The sequence below is a fragment of the Hippopotamus amphibius genome, chromosome 1 (assembly GCF_030028045.1).
Source record: "Hippopotamus amphibius kiboko isolate mHipAmp2 chromosome 1, mHipAmp2.hap2, whole genome shotgun sequence".
Lineage (NCBI taxonomy): Eukaryota > Metazoa > Chordata > Mammalia > Artiodactyla > Hippopotamidae > Hippopotamus > Hippopotamus amphibius.
The window spans coordinates 103,482,615-103,504,510 of record NC_080186.1 but is presented as its reverse complement, the minus strand read 5'-3'; the positions used below and the strand labels follow the sequence as shown (position 1 = coordinate 103,504,510).

General features: G+C 40.6%; 1 protein-coding gene across 1 annotated transcript in view; it reads left to right on the top strand.

The window, feature by feature from the left end:
* SPAG17 (sperm associated antigen 17) overlaps nucleotides 1–21,896 on the top strand; it is a 242,301-nt gene that overhangs the window by 193,385 nt on the left and 27,020 nt on the right. The window contains exons 35-44 of the mRNA XM_057703738.1: nucleotides 774–901; nucleotides 2,643–2,825; nucleotides 3,738–3,851; nucleotides 4,377–4,422; nucleotides 6,646–6,745; nucleotides 6,994–7,041; nucleotides 9,632–9,731; nucleotides 10,458–10,560; nucleotides 12,220–12,351; nucleotides 19,668–19,804. Of these exons, the coding sequence (XP_057559721.1) occupies nucleotides 774–901; nucleotides 2,643–2,825; nucleotides 3,738–3,851; nucleotides 4,377–4,422; nucleotides 6,646–6,745; nucleotides 6,994–7,041; nucleotides 9,632–9,731; nucleotides 10,458–10,560; nucleotides 12,220–12,351; nucleotides 19,668–19,804 (1,091 nt within the window). The remainder of the gene's footprint in view (nucleotides 1–773; nucleotides 902–2,642; nucleotides 2,826–3,737; nucleotides 3,852–4,376; nucleotides 4,423–6,645; nucleotides 6,746–6,993; nucleotides 7,042–9,631; nucleotides 9,732–10,457; nucleotides 10,561–12,219; nucleotides 12,352–19,667; nucleotides 19,805–21,896) is intronic.

The following is a 21,896-nucleotide window of genomic DNA, read 5'->3' as shown; positions in this document are numbered from 1 at the left end:
ACACAAATAACCGTATCATTATAAACTGGGGTAAGATCTATGAAGTAAAGGAATATGGTTCCATGAGAGCATCTAACAGAGGAGCCTGACATAGTCTAGAAGGCTTCCCTGAAAACCCTGGAGCCAAGAGCTGCTGGATAAGTAGGCATTAATTAAAATAGGAGGAGGAGCTTTCTTGGAAGAGAGAATACAAAGCAGGAAGCTTGAAGCTTTGGAGAACAGGGGAATAAAAGGGTACAGTAGCCAAAGTACAGAAGGGAAAATAGCACAAGTTGAGGCAGGGGTGAGAAAACATAAAGGCCTCTGTTTTATCCCATAAGCAACGGGACGTCCAAGAAGAGTTTACATCCTGGGCTAACGTCATCAGTCACCCTGCCTGCGGAGGGAGGTTCATTCACAGAGCAGATGTGGGCAGCATAGTTAGTCGTCGCTGTGGTCCAAAACAGCATCACTCTGAGGAGAATAGTCTAAGGTGGGGTCACTCGCGGGGAAAGAGGTAGGTGAACTCAAGAAATGCTTAGTGGTGGAACTGGCAGGACTTGGGTGTGGTTTCTGAAGGACAGTGAAGTGTCAGTGAATGCTTTCAGGGGATCTAAATGCAGCTTTTAGGTGTTACAGTGACTAAGGACTTTCCTGTTAGACTGTGAGGTCCACAAGCATTATCGCTGTGTCTGGCTTATCAGAAGTGTTGGTTGGCTTTGGTGAATTCCTGTTGAATTTCTCAGAATACTTCTGATGGAGAAATGATCCTCTGATAACTCTCTGTGAACCAGGTGCCCTGAGCATCACTGTCCTTCGCCCTTTCCGTGAAGCGTCACCGTGGCTAATGAAGAAAGAATTAGATACGATTGTTCCTCCTAATCTCCAGTCAAGGACATGGGAGACATTTCCCTCAGTTGAGGTATAAATTTTTCTGCTATAAAGTAACTATGTTTGCTTATCCATCCATCCCTGGACTGGATTTCAGGTCTTCTGTATATTTACATATTTTCATTCTTATGTAAATTGGTAATGGGGTCAAGTGGTTTTGTATTGGAAGATTTTAACCATTTGTAGATCTTAGAGAAATATACCCGACTAGTTAATCTCCGTTTTATTTCTTTTTGCCTAGACTGCAGGCTTGAACACCTTCCTGTAAGATAAAAACACCCGCTTTGAGTAACCCATTACTGATATTATGCAATACAGAAGCTTTCCCTTCTCCCAATATTTGTTAGTTTTAACACCCACTCTTAGGTCTTCCACTTTCCCTTTATTCTTAATTTATTAATGCACAAACTGAGTGTGTAAGCATAATGTGAAATATTAAATACAGGGACGTGCAACTGCAGTGTTACAAAGTAAGCACTGTATTGAAATAATTGTGTCAGCTTAGAGAGGCCCCACCTAAGGTTTTTTTTAAAGAATGGAAGAAAATATCTTGAGCAAGCATCATAACATCCGGCATCTTCCCAGAATTGCCATTTCATTTTGAAAGTAGTTTGTGTAATATGTCCAGCACATCATCGTATGTTAAATTATTAAATCAGCGAAGGTGTTGGTAACATGATCAGAGAGACAGTAGTGTTAAGTGAGGAGGATCGTGTTTTTGAGTTATGATGGTCTTTTCTTCACATAATCTCATAACAGCGGAGGCACAGATAATGAACGCTTATGATAACAAAGATGTCCTAGCCCTGTATTTCAGTCTGGTGCCTGTAATCAACATGGTGAATGAAGATGATCTGAATTTTAGTCTTGACTCCGTTGATTATTAATGTGGGATATGAGACAAGTCACACTGGATCTCTACCTCCTTATCTGAAAAATGAAAAGGCCACACCAAATGGTTTACTAAGGCTATCTCCAAGTTGAAAGTACTGCATTATGAGAAATAGTATACCACACCTGAGATTAATGAAGGAAGTTCATTCTCTTCCTCCACAACTCCTATAGCTATGACCTTCTATGCCCAGTGGAGTATACGGCCCAGGCAAGCCCCTGAGTAACACTGCCCAGGTATTTGACATTGAAGAGCAATTAAAAATGAAACACATCAAAGCACACCACTCCCGACAATCAATTACAAGGAGAACACAGAGATGTGAGTCTACTGAAGGCACACATTTCTGCCTAGGAGATCCTGGGAAGATTCTGGTGGCATGCTTAATCTAGAGTGAGCTCAGAGACTACCCAGAAATCATCATGGGATGATTTCTCTCTCGAAGAATCTCTCCAGGTCAACATGAACGTGGAACCAGAAAGTTAAAGCTTGCTTCATCCCAAATGTCTTAGGCTCCCTGTGGGTGTTAAGGAATGGTCGCATGCATTTGGCATAAATGAGGCTGCTGCTGCACCACCATGGCAACAGCATGGTTTAGCATCCCCCTAAATGCTATCCAGTGGGACATCAGGCAACAGGATTTTAAAATATCCTTATTCTTGGTAACATATATAAGGAGGGAGACTTGCCCAATTCTGTTCCCAGTTTTCCTTATATTTGCAAAATCTTTTGCCAGCAGGGATCATTTTTTTCAGTTGTTTTCCCTAACGAGCAGTTCCTAGCATATAGTGTCTACATAAGTGCTCAGTGAAAAAAAAAATTCTAATGGTAAAGTGTTCTCATTACTTTAGCGGTTGTTTTGCTTTGTTTTTTCTAACAGAAAAAAACGCCAGGGCCTCCATTTGGCACTCAGATTTGGAAGGGCCTTGACATTGGGTCCAGACAGTTAGTGAGTGCCCCAGCCCCCATCCTGAAGAGCCCCAGTGTGCTGCAGACACGCCAGTTCATTCAGCACGAGGTCATACGGAATGAGGTGAAACTGAAGCTGCAGATTTCCCTGAAGGTAATGGAATTCAGGTAACCTGACCCAAAAGAATCAGGAATAGGGCAATCATTCCTCTTGGTTTCCTGAGGAACCTGAAATTATGTAATTCTACCAATATTTATCTAATGCAGCGCATGAATGTCAATCTTCCAGAGGGCAAGAGGTTGAAAGGCAGAAAGTACTTAATGGTTCCCATAAGGTCTGGGAAATACTGAGGCCCCACAGACATTGAGAAGATAAGTAACCTTTATATGTGATTGCAACATCGTCCTCCTGCTTTCTCACTATATGGAAAACTGATCTAGTCACCTCTGGAAAAAGGTAGAACTGCATATTAGCCTGATACCTGTCAATGGAAGAAAAGCATTGTTAACTGTATAAGCATATCTATAACATCTCGCTGTCAAGTGTGTCAACTCTCTCAGAACAGGTATCACATGTGTTTTGTTTATGGTTATGTACCCATTACCTGGCATACGGCAGGGGACAACTATGTATGGAAACAGATCAAATATTTATGGAAAAAGTAAAGTATGTTTCTCTTGGAAGCAAAGGCACAAACTGAGCAACTTACATTCATAGATCTCATCATAAAGGCTATACCTGGAAAGGACTCTAGAAATCATCTAACCCCACTCTGTCCATTTTATTGATGAGGACACTGGAGCACTGAGTGAGAAGCTGGGCCTCTCTGAGGTCCTCAGACAGTTCTCATGTCCTGTGGCTCTTAAAGCTTTGCTTTTGGACTTTTCAGGTCTTTTTTATTAACATATTAAGGAAAATCCTTTCCAGGTTGCTTGACCAGTAACGGGCTGTTGAGTGAACTTACATATTCTTAACCTTTTTGCAATATTTCAAGTTGACGTTGACTATTTTGTGTCTCTACCACATTTTTGCATTTTATTGATTTCTTTTATTCTACTGATTTAGGATTATATAAACCATATTCTAAAGAAAGAAGATGAGCTACAGAAAATGACAGTTAAAGATTCCAGAACCGAGGAGGAGAGAGGCAATGCTGCAGATCTCCTCAAGCTAGTGATGGTGAGAAGGAAATGATTTTACCCCAGCGTTTTTACTATAGTTTCAACATTAAATGCTTCAAGACAAAATATATTAAATAATAGCTGTCTCTGCCACTTCTATTCTCCTCCCTATAATTTCTCATTTCTGTAGAACTCTGATTCCTTATATATATTGAATTTTCCAATTGCTTTATAGGTACTTCCTTAAATCATAAATAATTCTGAAGGCTCTTAAATAAAAGTTTTTATTGTCTTCAGAGAAACTGACACTCATTGAAATGTTGTATGAGTTAATGAGTGAAATAGGAAGAAGGAAAAAAAAGCAATTTCTACCCTTAAAATGATTTCCATTTTTAGAAATTTGCTGAGTGAAAGAAACAACTGAAAAAAATCAAATCATTTTAAGTATTGGCATTAAAAAACTAATTCATTTTATAGTAATTTCCATCAAAGATCAATCTGAGCTCATAAAGAATCCTCTAAACAAAGTAAATTTTGTATGTAACATAATCATCATCATTAAGGAATTCTATCTTCATTTCAGTCTTTCCCTAAAATGGAGGAAACTACAAAAAGTCATGTTACTGAAGGTAATTACATTTAATGTTTTTCTGCAAAATACTTACAGATTTCAGAGGAACAATCTTAAGTACACCTCTCAGTTGTTCTCTCATCTGATAGCAAAGTACCCTGCTTGCTATTGGCCATGTTATATTGTAATGATTTATTTATATATTTTTTCCTGCCTAAATTGTGATACCCTTGAAACCATTATTGCCTCTAATTTGTCTTTAACTATCACATGTTGAATGAAGAAAGTTGACATTGTGTTTAGAACATAGCAAACATATAGGAAGGAAACAGTCAACCAACCAACACTGTACCCCCAACACACACACACTCATGCCCGCACCACGTGCACGCACGCGGGCACACAGAACTTTGGAACAACTACACAGGTATCACCAAAACCTTGAACTGTTTTGCACTATATGTAACCCAAGCAGTCTACTCTTGGAAAGCATGTTTCTTTGGGAATATATGCAGCCCCAACAAACTTGGTTATATGGTTTCACAGTTCACAGAAGACAAGCAGTGGGGGATTTAATTTGGGGTTTTCTTTTCTATTTTGGTCATATGACAAAAGTCAGAAACTGGCAGCCCCAGGCTCCATTCAGCCCACAGATGTGTTTTGTGTGTCCCCTACCATGTTGGCTTGCACAGTTGTTTCTGTTGTTTTTTTATCAATATATCTGAATTTTCCTTATCGTGACATGTCCCACTACCCCACAGTGACATGTCGCTGAAGACGATTAGCAGCTGCCCCTTTAAAACTGCCATGAAGGAAAGAGTCCATCACAGCCCCAATGTCTCCCTCGCCTTACACTCTGTCGTCACTCTTTCATCTGGGTGGCCTCTTCCGTTAGGGTTGTCAGATTTAGCAAATAAAAATACAGAAGGCCTAGTTAAATTTGAGTTTCAGACAAACAACAAATTTTTTTTATTATAACTGTCCCAAACTAACATGGATCATACTTATACTAAAAAAATGTGTGCTGTGTATCTGAAATTCAAGTTTAACTAGATGCCTTACACTTTATCTGGTGACCCTACATTGTAGCATTTGAATTTTTAACCTCTGATGTGAGGGAACAATCACTGTACAGGTAAATGCACAGGTTGCCCATTAGTGAAGGACAAACCAAATGTATTTTTCAAACAGACGAACAAACAGATGCAGGAATTAAACTGGGGCTTGCATGTTTACTGCTGCCCTGACACATTAATAGTGGTGGTCCTAAGTCAATGCTCCCCAAAGTACTTCCTAAAACACTAGTCTATGAGATGGCTCCAGAAAAAAAGATGTTTTATGATAAAATAAGTTTGGATACTGCTGCATATTGCTTTATTTTCTTAGACAGCCTCAAGGTACGTGAAAAGTCCTACAGTAATGAAACATATTTAACCTTGTGAAAATCAGTGTTTCTCAAACTCATGTAACCATGGAACATGGAACCTTCTTTATTATTTTTTTTTATCTTCTGTTAACATCCCACTGAGACCATGATGTTCTGTGGAATAACCTCTGAGAATCACTGCCTGAATTATTAAATAACCATAGTATTATATTCATATCCTTAGATTCAGATCTTTAGATATCTTTTTTAGAAAAATAATTTTGGTAAAATGTTTTATTTTTTTGAGCTTTGGTGCTTCAGATGTGAAGAAATTCAGTTGGTAGAACACTGACTCCCCTGATAATGAGGGACAGATGAGGTGTCAAATTTTACATTTTTTAAAATTAATTTGGCTGCGTTGGGTCTTCATTGCTGCACATAGGCTTTCTCTAGTTGTGGAGAGGGGGTGCTACTCTTTGCTGCGGTGTGTGGGCTTCTCATTGTGGTGGCTTCTCTTGTTGCAGAGGACGGGCTCCAGGCATGTGGGCTTCAGTAGTTGCAGCATGCAGGCTCAATAGTTGTGGCTCATGGGCTTAGTTGCTCTGCGGCATGTGGGATCTTCCTGGAGCAGGGATTGAACCCATGTCCCCTGCGCTGGCAGGCAGATTTTTAACAACTCTGCAACCTAGGAAGTGCCTACATTTTACATTTTGACACTAAGATGTATGTTCTCTAGAAGAATATTTCATAGAGATGCTTGTTTTCCTGTTATAGCTTGGTCGTGGAAATTCTAGTAAACACTTGACAGACTCGATATAGACACTTAAAAAACATCTCAGATGAGTAATTGGGTACTGATTGTGTGTTGTGCTGTCAAGAAGTGAGGATAAAAGTTAAATGCATCTATTTTTAAAGTTGCAGCCCACCTAACTGATTTATTCAAGCAGTCTTTGGCTAATACTGCACAACGTCCACCAGAGAACTTTGAGACAGATTTCTTTGAAAAGAAATGCAGGTAAGCTGATCCAATAATGTATTAGTATGTAATTAGTAGCAATTTACTAATGTAAATCAGTATTAAGGAAATTATGAGACATGGAAAGGTGTGGGTGTCATACAGTGAGTGACTACATCAAGGAATTCTTAGCCTTTCATCTTCCACGATTTTAACAATTTATCACATAGGGGTGGGTTTTCTTTTATCGTGTGTAAGCTGAGAGCATTGCTCTTTTTCGTCATATTTTTTCCTTTCCTTTTACATAGGCAAACAGAAACAACAAAGCACTGGAAGGAAAAGTTAGCTCAAAAGAGGTAATCTTATCCTGAATTATACTTTAAATAAGCATGTGAAAGGCCCAGTTTTGTGGAGTTATACAATTTTAGAATGGGACAGGTTGCAAAGTCCTACCATCCAGGCTCCCCACTGTTCTTTAAATTCTGCTCCTTTTGTGCCCAGCAGTCATTCATCTTTTGTGCAATGACGTTATTTTTTGATGAAGGCCATTTGACCATTAGGTAGATCCCCTCTCTCTCATAAGCAAGAAAGCTCTCAGGTATTCTCTGTGCTTTGGTAATTCTAATATACTATTAAATATTCTAGAACTTAATGCAGAGCATGGTCATAAACATGCAAGGATTCTTATATTGCCCATGAGGAACGTGCTGTACACGTTATGTGCTCTGGTTTCCTTTCAGTCCTAGCTGAGGATTCCAACCCTAGCTCTCTTGCTGTAAAGAAAGAAGTCAGATATATTTATTGAGTGTATAGCAGTACATATGGTACCACTGTACACATTGCATGGCTCCTCTCCAGAACGACTCCCAGGATGGATATGCTTCTTAATAAAAACGTCTGTGTTACCTTGTGGAATGTGTTAGAGAAGTGGTGAGATAAGACCTTAGGTCTCATGGGCCATCTCTCTATACAAGGTCAAACTAGAAGGTACATACTGTCCTAAAGAATATCCCTGAAAGGATTTCCAAGAACCTGGTGACAGTGAGTGCCTGTGGGGAAGGAGACTGTGAGGTTAGGGGCAGTGTGAGGTGGACTTCCTTTTCACTATGTGCTCTTTTCTGCTTTTTGAATTACGTACATGTGCATGTGTTACCCATTCACGTTTTAAAAATTTTTGAAACATTCACAATTTTGAATTTGAACCCATCGGTAGGTAATGGCAAGACGACAAAAGTTTTTGAAGAAGAAAGGGAAACACTTCATTAGATATGTGTCCTAGAAGAAGGGCTGGCAACATGGAAAATGGATGGGGGAGGAGGACTAAGGAAGGAGAAAGTTTCAAGGAAATAGAAGGTGGACCACAGGTGTCAGATGCGGTGGAAGAATCAGAAAGGAGAATGAAAAGAGGAATGTGTGCTTATCAATGGGAAGGCTTCTTGGTTTCTTTTGTGAGAGCAGTTTTAGGAGAGTGGTAGGCAGTAGCCAGACAGCCATAGATTGATGAATGACTCCAGTGAGGCAATAGAGATATTTTAGTGAGAAATTCAAGTTGCTTAAATAAGACAGTTTTCATTCAGCCAGCATTTCCAGAGAGGCCATCTAGTATAAGAGAAAGAGCACTGGTCTTAGAGCCAACAGTGCTAGAATCAGCTCCAATTTGATTAATTGCAGACTGAATGATTTCAGCTGGTTGTTTTACTTCAGTAAAATTTTCTTCAGGAATTCAGTTTGCTTATCTATAATGTGAGGATAATTGGACCACTTAGTATCCAAGATCTCTGTCAGTTCACTAACAGCTGACTTGTATATGCACTTCTCAAGATCACGGACGTGGGGGCAGGCAACCTGGGTTTTAATTCAGACTTCACCTCTTACTAGTTATGTGATTTAGGGTAGGTTACTTAACTTCTCTATGCCTTGATTTTTTTGACCAATAAAGTGGGGATAATACTAGTAACTCATAGAGTTATTGTAAGATTAAATGTAAAGTTTTCCTGGCGAGCAATAAGCACTTGAAAATTACTTCAGACAGGGTTAGGTTCAGCTACATTTAACAGACAACCCCCAAATCAGTGCTTTTACAAGAAAGAAGTTTATTTTTCCTAGTGTAAAGGAAGTCAGAAGTGGGCAGTCCTTGACCAGCAGTGCTGAAGCATCATCAAGAACTAAGATTCCTTCCTTTTTTCTGTTCCATCATTCTTAGCACATGATTTCCAGCCTCAAGGTCTCTTCATAGTTGCAAAATGACTGCTGCAGCTATGGCCATTTCATTCATATTTTAGGGAATAGGAAAAGAGATGAGGCAAGGACAAAGGGAAAGCCTTCCAGCTGACTTAGCCCTCTCTAAAAGCTTTTTGAAGTCTTACCCAATGACTTCAGTTTGCATCTTACTGGCTATCCCTATATATAGGGAAGGCTGGGAAGTGTAGTTTTTAGCTGGACTATTGCCTCCCCAGTGCAGGTTCTAATATTGGAAAAACAGCCTAGCAGGATTATTATGGTTGTTTTTATTTTACTTTGTGATCATTAATCGCATTATTCATAAGCCATTCATTCCCTGGGTTTTAGTGTTCGTTACCACTGCTACTGAAATTTTGGAAATCAGTAGAATCTAGCTGGCAATTAAACCTCAGAGAAATGGAAAGACATGCAAAAAGGTCAGCCGTGTGCTTTGTAGCCTTTTGAGATCAACTGTAAAACGAAATTACCACCAGGGATCATTATTTCCTATCTTGTATGAAAGTCTACTTTCTGAAGTAGGAAATGTGACTGATTCTAGAAGGAGCAGAAAATGAACAAAACAAGATGACAAAAAAATGCCCAATTCTTAGCAGTTTTGGTGTTAGTGATCCCCATTTTCTATGGGATTTAGAGCTAAAACACAAGCAAATAACATTTTAAAATGTTCTGTGTCTTCTTTTGCATTGTTATGGAAATATCCACCAGGATGGAAATTGAAAAAACACAAAACTATCTAAAGGAAATTAGGAACAAAGTAATATCACCCTACTTCAAATCTGAACTGAGCAAGTTATATCAGTCTCAGGTAATTGAATGTAATTAACAAAAATTGAATAAGAGTCTTCATAAAAGTTGACACAGTGCCTATGCTATTAATGTAACCTACCTATCCTGATGTTGTTTCTATCCTGCTTCAACCATCAATCCAGCTGACTAACCCATACTCTTCAAATCCATGTCCTCACAAGCATATGAGAGGGAAATTCTTTGCCAGTGTATTCCTACAGCTCCACCTCCCTACCATGCATATCACTATTAATTACCATCCTCCATCTATTTTAACCCATTTTAGGGGGTCAGATTCTCTCTATTGATGACTATCCTCTGATAAATCCCATTTTGAAGTTTTTATTCTATTAAAATGTCCTCACCCATCAGCTGCTGAGGCAACACTGAGAGATTGTGAGTTCTTGGAAGCCCATGAAAGGAGAGCATGCCTCTCCTTTTCTATGAAACGTTGAACTCTCAAGCAAAGGAAGTATTTTCATGTGTTCAGAACTCTCTGTGCTTCTGTGAAAATTCCAGGTGCTGTTATTGACTGGAGGCTCCCTGATAAGAAATTATGGAAAGTATGACTAATTAACAAAATCTAGAATTGAGTTAATCTCTTGAAAAACTTATACTTTGCAGACTTTCTTTTCAGGGCCTTAAAAAATATGCTTTTATCACTGATCACCAACTTAGCATGCTTGTAGCAGTTGCCTTTCAGTCACGTGTAAGTCTAAAATAAGTCTTTGGTTTTTCCTTTAAGTTTAATTATCTGGACACCCTTTCCAAAAACTTGCCTCCTCTTACAAAGAAAGACGAGGATGCAAGCAAAACAGATGTTCAAAGTACATCCAGTCTTCCTCCAGGTAATGTGTTCATGTAGCTCTTATTCCTGTTAATGTAGAACATAACTAGTTCCTACCACTTTTTGTCTCAGAAATAGCTAATGACAAACCACTGTGACCTATATATTATAGATTTGGCTGTTATATGAGGAAACTAAGATATAAATAAAATTTAGTTTTCATCCTGAATGCTTAAAATTTACCTAAAGGCATTCAGAAGACCTAGTTTAAAAATGAAGGGAGTAATGAAAGGTTGTTGGAGAACAGGGCATTCACGTGGTTTCTAAGTATCACCTCACATATTACCTGCTAATTATGAGGAGGAGAATATGCCTTTACAATGGAGGGAGATGGCATTTTCCACCTTAACCAAGTGATCAAACTTCTACCATGTGTGAGACAACCTAGCATTAGGTGTTTTCTCATATAATGCAATATGAATATTGTTTCTAGGACCTGTGTGGAATTCTTGCCCAAAATCCTTAACCTGAATTTAATCAAAAGGAAACAATAGACAATTTCAGAATATAGACATTTTATAAGACAACTGGCCTGCATTGTTCAGAAAAGTCAATATCTTTAAAAAAATTTTTAAAGATGTGATCGTTCTATACTAAAAAAGATAAAAGAGGTATTAAAACTACTTAAAATACAAACATTTGGGATGCTGAATTGAGAAAAAAACAGCTACAGATGATATTTTAGAGCAATTACATGAGTCTTATTTGGGGACTATATATTAGAGGGCATTAGGGAATTACTATAAGTTTTTTTGGATGTGATGATGGTGTTATGGGTGTGTAGGGGAATGTCTTCATTTCAGGAGATGCATGTTGAAGAATATAGGGTTGAAATGGAATTTACTGCTTCTCTTTAATAAACTGGGTAGTTAAAATGCCCAGAAAGAGGGACTTTCTACTGCACAGCACCATACCACAAGTTCAGCTGCCTGGAATGAGCACAGCCAATGACCATACAGTTTACAAAGCAAAGACTGAGGCTGGAACAATGACTTGTAGATGTGATGGGGCCAAATCAGGGATGAAGGCTGATGCTGCTGTGCTGCTACCTGCACCCTGGGCAGATGACACTAACCAATCAAGCCTACTGGCCCCTCGACAGGGGGCGGCGCCACAGTGTTTTCAGCACAGTCCTCCAGGCAGCCACCATCGTTTAACCAGGGTGGGCGTACACACAAGTTGAAATGTATAGTGCATCCCCAGCCCTTGATATATTTATTTAAAATTTGTTTCATATTGCACTGATTTCTTAGAGTACATTTTAATAAACCATTACGTTTTCATAGTAATAAATGGATTTAAGAATGGGAACTTTAAAAATCACATTTCAGTTACTCTTGCCGGGTAAAAGTACGTAGGCCACATTACCTGGTCTCTGTTTCATAACCCAGCAAAATCACAGCTACTATGTGGTCATTAGGCCGGGGAAAGAAACAGCTAGCTCCTTGGGAGTGTGAGTCTTACAGATACTATCCTGTTCATTAATGGCAAACGTATCATATGATGAAGAATCCGGGTCTCTTAATGGCTTGCTTCTATTTAGTCTTTCTAAAGAGGGTTGTGGGGAAAGGCAACTTGTTCATTGTAATACAAACATTAGCAGTCATTGTATCATCCAGAATATCACTTTAAAATATTTGTTTTGGGTTTTTTTTTTTAGATTCCCAGAAAAATAAAGTTCCAGAACAGGAATCCTCAGATACGCTTAGTCTCCCAAAATCGGAGAACTTTGTAGATACCAAGGAGTCTGCTATCCAGAAACAAACTGAAAATTTAACAGTATCTCCCAAAGGTATGGCAGTCATTTGCTTTAATTCACTGTTTCTCAAAACTGAACATCATGCCTTTTTGGAGTACGGGAGATGGCCCTGGGGGCTGAGGGCATGGTTGGCAATTACAGAAAAAATCCTAGAGAGTCATGGGTCATGAACCTATGGGACTTTGTAAGACTTCTTAGCATGTCAAAGTATCTCAATAAATATTTTGAGAATGACTACAAGTCCCAGATAAAAGGAAAGAAACGACAAAAATTTTTTTAGATTTGTTATTTCGTTATTTTGTTTCTTCATTTTATTTTATTTTGACTCATTTATTATTTTATTTTATCCCTCATGGTTCTAAGAGCTTGTATGATTTACTGAAAGTCAGGAACCTGGTCGCTTTGTTTGAGTAGCCAGTGATTTGGTAGTTGGACTTAGATCCACATATTATCTCAGTACTTCCTTGGTCTGCAGGTTCTGGAAGAGAAACATAAGATGTAGTCTCTGTCTTACATAGCACATCATCTTATTGGGGTAGCAGAAACTGAAGCGTGGAATACTACAGAATGATACCTAGTTCTCACATGGAGTCACATTACAGTGATTCCACTGAAGCTGATTCAACTAAATGTGGTTGGTGAAGGGAGAGAGGGAGGGAGGGTAATTTGAGTTGTGTAGATACATTTGCACCCCTTGATTCCTGTGGGCATGTTCCATATTGGAAGTGAGATGGAATCTGCTGGTGGGTCTTAGTTACCTCTTATAGAGGGAGCATCTTGCCACACTTAAGGGTGAATTAAGAGATGTACCTTGTACAAGCCTTTTGCCTTCCTGACTTTAATCTTATCTCTCCTATAAGGTTTATTCATTTAGAGGGTGATTTACTCAATGCCAGGCATTGTTCTAGGCATGGAAATACAGCAATTAAGAAGCCAAAGTCATATGCAGCTGAACATGCTACTGGCAGACCTAGACAATAAGTAAGAAACAAATAAGCTCAGATTATAAAAAATGGTGTCACATAATGTAACAGTGTAATGTGTGGGGAGTGTCTTGGGGAGAGAGATAGCACTCCATTAGGGGGTTCGAAGGTCCCTCTGTGAAGGGACATTTGAGCTGGGACAAGAAGGACAAGAAGGAGGCAGCCATGCAAAGACCGGGGGGAAGGAATATTCCAGGTAGTGGGAACAGCGAGCATGAAGGCCCTGAGGGGAGAAGAAATAGGAAGAAAAGGCATGGAGCTGGAAGAAGATGGGCGTCAGAACAACTAGAAGAGGATGAGGCCAGAAAGAGGGGCCACAGGGAGATCCCTTGATGCTGCATAGGGAGCTATGGGTTTTATTCTAAGTGGAGTTGTAGTCAGACTCCTCCGGAAGGTTTTGAGCAGCAGGGTCATTGCATGACCGATATATATTTGAAAAAGGTCCCTCTGGTAGCTGTGTGGACAGTAGCTCGTGGCAAGGGAGGGAGGAGTGGGGAGAGAGGAAGCAGGGAGGAAGCAACAGAAGATACTTGTGAGCGTGGACAGAGACCTGGACTAAGGGGCTGGAGGTGGAGATGGTGAGAAGCAAATTAATTGGAAATATGTCCTGGAGGTAGAGCCAACAGGGCTTTCTGGGTGTGAGAAATGAGAGGAATCAAGGGTGATTCCTAGGTTAACTAATGTGACCAGTTGTGGGGCTGAGAATTGGGAGTTGTAACAAGTTTCCAGGTGGCGCTGATGTCGCTGATACAGGGTCATGCTTTGAGAACCACTGCTCTAAGGCAAACTCTAGAATGTAAAAACCAGGCAGAAGAGGAGCCAGTAAAGGCAACTAAGAAGAAAAAGCCAGCCAGGTAGGTGAAAAACGGGAGTGTGAAAATCATTGAGTGTATCAAGTGTATCAGATGCTCCTGGAAGGTCAAGTAAGATGAAGAATAATCATGGAATTGGGTAAGATAGTGACCACTGGTGATCTAGGCGGGAGCCATTCCGGGGCACGGAGGAGACCGAAGCCAGCTGACGCGGCTTATGTATACAGTGGCTAAAGAGGAATCAGCAGCAGCAGCAGCAGGAATACACAGCTGTAACCAAGAGTTTTGCTGAAAAGAATAAAGAAGTAGGACTGCAGCTGGAGGGAGATGTTATGACCAAGTGAGAGGTTTTTTTCAAATTAGACGCACTAGAGCATGTTGATGTCCAAATGATGATAATTTTTGTAGCAAGAGAGAACTTGGGATGCAGGAGAAGGGAGCCTGATCACAGGATAGCAAAGTGTTAAAGAAGGCGAGAGAACATGACATTCGGGGCAGACCCTGAGTGGCACAGTTGACCCTGAGTGTGAGTAGGGTCAGCTCATCCCCAGTGACAGGGGAAAGGAGAAGGAATACAGACACATGGGCAGGTGGGTTGATATGTTTGGTACTGGGGAGATGAGCGAGGGTGATGGCAAAGGAGTGGCTATAACGACAGGATATAAAATCCATTCTGGAGAAGCAGGACGTCAAAACAGGAAGGGGTGACTGATTGTTTACAGTGACAGTGTCAGTTGATTAGAGGTCTCAAGGAGGTCAAATAATTGCTTGACAAATATGACAGAGTAATAAGCTAGAAGAGTAGAAGGTGCGGTGATCGGCAGGGAAGCTTGAAACGGAGATTTGAAAAGTGGTAAAATTATTGGTGTTGGTAAGGCAAAGATACGACCATGGGAGTTTCTGAGGTGGAGAAGAGGAAGAGATGAAGAAACAGGGTGATGGAAAAATCAGAGAGGACAGGGTGATGGATGGGTCATCCGGAGATATCACCGAGAGAGCTGAAGTGGAAGGCCATCCAAGGTGACACGGTCTGCAGTGAATCAAGGGGATGACTGGGAAGGTCAGTAAATGACAGCTACTTGGAGACGTCGTAGGTAAAACTGTCCGATGGCATGAGATTCAAAGCAATGGTTATGTTTGAAGGAGGAAAAAAAATGGTTTTGAAACAAGAGGGACACCTATAGCACCCCTACACACTGAAATACTTGAGCTAATAAGAGACAATAATGTGATTCTACTATGAGGTAAATTTTGATATAAACAATAGAGTTTAAAGAAGTTCAGAATAGGAAAAGATTAACACAAGCATTTGGGAAAGCTTCATGGGAGAGGTGGTCTTAAAGAATAAATACAATTGCATAGATTTTAAGGTTTAAGATTGGATCACCTGAGAACCCTCATTTCACCTGAGGAAACTGAAACCTAGAGAAAATCAAGCAACATCTAAAATCATACAGCAAATTTGGGACTGTACCAGGGCCAGAAAATGAGTTTTTGACTCTGAATTCTCTATAGTTTATTACACTGCCCTCCAGATGTAGGGAAAAGAAAAGAGTATTTTATACAATAATAATAATAATTTTAAAAAAGAAAAAAAAAGAAAAGAATGTGTTCAAAATCTTGAGTAGAAATGGACTGGAAACCAGTATAAGTAGATCAGAGTATTCTTATTTGGTGACAGTACAAAAAATGCTTGGAAAATACAATGAGTCAGCTAAAGGAGGTTTGGATTTGGTGAAATAAACATGAACTTAGCGTTCACTGCGATAACAGTGCATACATCCTACAGTGGCATAAACAACCAGTTTGGGGGGCTGTGTGCCTACTGGGCAGCCCTCCCCAGACTGCAGGCAGCACGTCTGCAGCACCGGGGTGGGCACCAGGCCCCTGAGATCTGATGGTGCTGTCTCTTCCCAGCCCCATGTTGAGTGACACCACAGTCAGAGCGTGAGTCCGCCACGGTGAGAAATCAGCGAATGCCACACATGTCCAAAGGGTACCAACCAAGGCAGTCTTTCTCCAGAGAGGCGGGTGTTGAGTTTTTTCCCAGCACACTGGCCACAGGCAGAGCTCAGTGTTCCGCTGGGCACTGGAGGTGCCCCACCCTTGGCGGCTGGCTGCCCTCAGGGCAGGGGGTCGGAGCTCAGGAGAGGTGGATCAGGAGGACCAGGAGAGATGGATCTCGGGCTGCTGCTCTCAGCCTCTGCTCAGAACTGGCGTGGCCACTTCCACATACATTTATTCGTGGGTCAGAGCAAGTCCTAAGGCTGAGCTCAGAGTTAACGTGGCAGAGAAATACACTCCATCTACAGGGAAGCCATGCTCAGAGACAGGTAAATAAAGATGCTCTGAGAGGAAGTAAAAAAAACAAAAACAAAACATTATTGTGCATAAATAGTACAGACAACCTCAGCGTAGAAACTGGGGACCATTACTGGTTCTTCAGTTGTGTTGGGTCCAGCAGTAATTTCAGATGATACCACTAGTTGGACCATCCCAGTTGTGAAAATATTAAAATACTTCTGTATCAGCTGGTGACCAGCTGCTGCTCCAAGCCCCTCAAGGACTCCCTCCGCCACCCACCATCCCTGGGGAAGCCCTGGGTAGGCTCAGTGGGTAATAATCCATCTATTATGGCAGGCAGTATGATGAAGAGCAGAGCTAAGGCTCTACCTGACTCCTTATGTAATAGCTTATGACTTATATAATGACATGTAATGACATATATATGTATATAATATGACATATAAATTATGTAAGGCTCTACCTGACTCCTCATATAATAACTATGTTACAGTGGGCATGCTCTTTAACCCCCCTATATCTTCCTGTTTCCTCTTCTATAAAGGGGATATAATGGTATATACATCATAAGGTTGTGAGGACTAAATTAGTATATATAAAATGCTTACAGCAGTGCCTGGCACATGAGAAACTCCATATCAGCATTTACTATTAATAGTATAAGCAATTATTTGGTACCCATTAGACTGATAAAATGTATTCATATAAGACAGTAATATGCACACGGTAAGAATACAAACAAAAAGACACATCAAGCCATTAGAATTGTTGCCTATGTAGGCAACAGTGACCAAAGAGAATAAATACATTAGAACACTGATCACTGAGCTCCATCCCCAGAGATTCTGATTCTGTTCTGGTTTGAAAAACGGCTAATCTGGCATGTGGCTAGGAAATCTCTATTTTTCCAGAGTCAGCCCAGGGGATTAAGATGCACAGATGAATTTGGGACACACTGGGTAGTTGTCTAGGAAAAACTCACTACTCATATAGAACACTTCTGTGGCCAGATGTGCATGGGTTTTTCTCACATCAAGTAATTCTGCAACTCCAGCTGTGTCCTACAATTCAATTCAATTCTGACACTAACCAGAGTTAGTACAGACTCTACAGATTAAGGACTCAGTCTCACAAGGGTGCCCCCCACCCACTTCAGATGCCAATAGCAGGTCCAGTTGTCAGTTGTGCTTCTGACCAATCAGCTATAAAGTGGGGTTCCCATGACCTCCTCTTATGGTTCCACAATTTGCTAGAACAATTCATAGGTCTCATATATTATTATATAGTAAGGGACATGATAAACAGCACAGATGAATAGCCAGAGGAAGAGGTACACAGGGCAAGGTCTGGAAGGGGTTAGCACAGTAACTTCTGTCCCTGTGGAGCTGGGGTGCACCACTCTCCCGGCACATGGATGTGCTCACGCACTTGGAAGCTCTCCGAACCCTGTACTGTAGGGATTTTTGTGGAGGCTTCATTGTGTAGGCATGATTACCTCCAGCCCTATGTCCCCTCTGCTTCCCAGAGGATGGGAGGTGGGGCTGAAATTTCCAAGCTTCTAATCATGGCTTGGTTTTACTGATGACCAGCCCCCATCCTGAAGTTATCCAGGAGCCCACCAAGAATCCCTTCATTCAGGTCAAAAGACACTCCTATTACCCAAGAAATTCCAAGGGATTTAGGAGCTCTGTGTCAGGAGTCAGGGTCAAAGACCAAATATTAAAAGACACTCCCAACACTCTTATCACTTGGGAAATTCTAAGAGATTTAGGAGTGCTATGCCAGGAACCAGGGGCAGAGACCTCACAACCCTACGATGTATATACACCTTCTGTTATCTCACACTGTCAGGAGTGTGCTTCTTGTGGAATCTGACACACCTGGTATATATCCAACCTTGCCACTTTTCAGTTTGTTGGACAAGTTTTTTAACTTTAGTTTCCTCATCTGTTAAAAAAAAAAAAAGAGAGATACTACTATGATATTAGTCAGGACTCTTCAATGTGAGAACTGAAACTCAAAGTCACTGAACAATAACAAAAACCCAGGGAGCTGGGTGGTGTTTATTGATGCTCAAAAGCAAATCACAGAACAGTGGCGATGGTGCTAGCCCAGGGATGACTGGATGCAGGCACTCAGGCTTTTCAGGGGAGTGTTTGTATCTATTGTCTGTCTCTCTGGGCATCCTCCCTGACTCTGTGCTGTCACATCCCGACTTGTCTCTGTTTGGTTTTATCCTCTCCTATAAAGAACAGGCTATGTCCATGTGGCAGGGACATGACCAAAGAGGTCCAAGATTCTGATTCTTCCAGACCCATAACCCAGTGGACAACATGGGATCACCCCTGTCAGCTTCGGGAGTGGACCTGCATTGGCTTTGCGTGGGTTGTGTACCATCCTGATGGCCAGGGCCAGGGATGTTGTGGCATTAGAAGTATGTGTGGCAGGAGTGGGTGTGGGGGGAGGCAATGGGGAGAATCCTGAGCATACAAAGATTACAATTACCATAGCCTTCGGCTCAGAGGACTTTATGAGAACTAGTGAAATGCTGTATGTAAAAACATACATGTGGTACTCGCCTGCACAGTGGACCATCAAATATTGGTTCCCTTCTCTTTCCTCTCTTGATGATTTAAATTCAAGAAAGGATGTTTAAATGTGCTGATGTAAAACACAATTCTTATTAAGCCTCCTGGATGTTTGAAGAAATATATACAACTGCAGCTATGTATATTATTTACTTTTGCTCACTCCTTCACCAGATTTAGTGATCTGGGGATTTAATTCCCTGGCTTAATTTATCTATAATTACTACACCACTTTTCAAACTATAAATTTACTAGTTGAAACAAAGAAATTCTTAAGATTTTTTTTGCTCATTTTAAGTTTTAAGAAATCTTTGAGAGTCAACGTTTTATTGATCTATACCTTGTTGATTTACAGGCAAGTCACTCGATTTCTTAGAATCTGATTTCTCATTTACTTAAAAAAGGTGATGCTAATAGCATCTGCCCTGCCCATCTCATGGGATTGTTGTGAGGACTAATTTTAGGCAAAAACTTCTTTGTAAAATGTAAAGATAAAACACTAGAATTAATAAAAAAGCCCTTTATTCCTATAAATAAGCTCTTTCAGGAGGAAAGAAGAAAATTTCCCAAGTTGGTTCTATGTTCTGCTATGCTTTGGCATGACCTTGAATGTCTTTGGAAGCAATGTCCACATGGGGTAATTTCAACATTCTCTCTAACAGAACCAGAATCGTGTGTGCCTCTGAAAATTCCAACCCAGTCATTGCTGCAGGATGTGGCGGGACAAGCAAGAAAAGAGAAAGTGAGGCTACCTCACTATTTGCTGAGTTCCAGGCCCACGTCTCAACCTCTCAAAAAGGTAAAAGAGACATGGGAACAAATTTCTCAGAACCAGGTAGTGTTTTATGTATCCCTGGTTGATTGATGTTAGTGATTTCCAGCCGCTGTGTCCTACTATTTAATACACGAACTGTCTCAACGTGAAGGCCTTCAGGTCACACAGAGATGAGCCAGGGCAGCACTTTGCTGGAGCCAGCTCGTATATGCTCATGAGAGAAATTTCATGAGCCAGCTGTTAAACCATCACTAGCTTGCAGTCAGCCATGCTGGGAGATCTCATGCCGTAGAAATCGGCAAATGCTGCTGCTGAAGGTTCTTTCCTGAGAGCCAGTTTACCAGCACACTGCTGGCTAAGGGATCATTGGGTGCCCTTCTCATGACTCTTAGGATAAAACCCAGATGACCTAGCATGACTGCAAGGTGTGGCTCCATTTGCTTCTCTACCTTCACTTTGTCTCAAACGCACTACACTTCACCCATTGTGGGCTTCCCTTAGTTCTTTAAAAGCACCAGGCTCCCTTCTCAGAGCCTCTAAGGTTAAGATTCTATCTCAGCTCTGCTGGAAAGGTTTCCTTGAAGCCACCAATCAAGTGTTGGTCGTTGTCCTTTAGAAATTTCACGGCGCACTGTGTTCATTGCCATCAGAGAATGTATTGCAGTGTATTTAAGTGACATATGATAGGAGCGCTTCTCAGACTTTAATGCGCATGTGAGTTATTTAAGGACTTTGTTAAAATATAGATCCTGACTCATTGGGTCTGGTGTGGGCCCCGAGATTCTGCAGTTTTAACAGGCTCCCAGATGAGGTCAGTGCTGTGGACCTGGGAAAGAACAGCATAGGGCAATGGTTCTCAAAGCGTGATTACCTGACTGGCAGCATTGGCAACACCTGAGAACTCATTATAACTGCAAATTCACGGGCCCCATGCCAGATGTACTGATGGAGAAACTCTGGGGGTGGAGTCAGCAGTTTGTGTCTTAAGGAGTCCTCAGTAGACTGCTCCTCTCCAGAGCAGGTTTTCTTTATCTTTGTAGATGCTTCCCCCCACAACCCCACCTACCTACTCTCTGCCCCACCCCATCCCACACTTACAGATGGAGAAACTCTGGGAGTGGAGTCAGCAATTGGTGTCTTAACCAGTCCTCCAGGTGATTCTGATGGGAGCTAAATTTGATTATCACTGGCACAAAGGAAAGCACACAAACTTAGAATCAGGCAAACTTGAGTTTGAAACTTTGCCACTTACCACTTGAGCAAGTTATCTGTCTTTCAGTTCTCTGAACTCAAGCTTCTTTATCCTTAGAGCAAAGCCTAAAATACTTCCTTACAGTGCTGTGGTAAGGATTACGTAGACAAAAAGTGTTCATTTCCTCTCCCAGTCAAGCAGTTATTTTCCTCTGGTGACAAGAGCCTTTTTTTTTTTAATTGAAATATAGTTGACATACAATATTGTGTTAGTTTCAGAAGTGCTACATAGAGATTTGATATTTGCATATGTTATGAAATGATTACCACCATAAGTCTAGTAACCATCTATCCCATACAAAGTACAGTATTATTGACCATATTCCTTATATTACATCCCTGTGCCTTATTTATTTTATAACTGGATATTTTGTACCTCTTAATCCCCTTCACCTATTTTGTCCTCCCCAATCTCCTCCCTTCTGGCAACCACCCATTTGTTCTTTGTATCTATGAATCTGTTTTCATGTTGTTTTTGTTTTGTTTTTTAGACTCCACATATAAGTGAGATCATACAGTATTGCCTTTTCTCTGAATTATTTCACTTAGTATAATTTCCTCTAGATGATCCATGTTGTTTCAAATGACAAGATTTAATATATATCACATGTGATATATATATATATATATGATATATATGTGATACATATCTATCACATCCTCCTTACCCATTCATCTATTGAACACTTAGACGTATAGTTTTCTTCCATAGCTTGGCTATTGTAAACAATTCTGCAATGAATATTGGTGTGGGTATATTTTTTCTATTTAGTATTTTTGTTTTCTTTGGGTAAATACCCAGAAGTGAAGTTGCTGGATCATATGGTAGTTTCTGTTAATTTTTTTGAGGACCCTTCAGACTGTT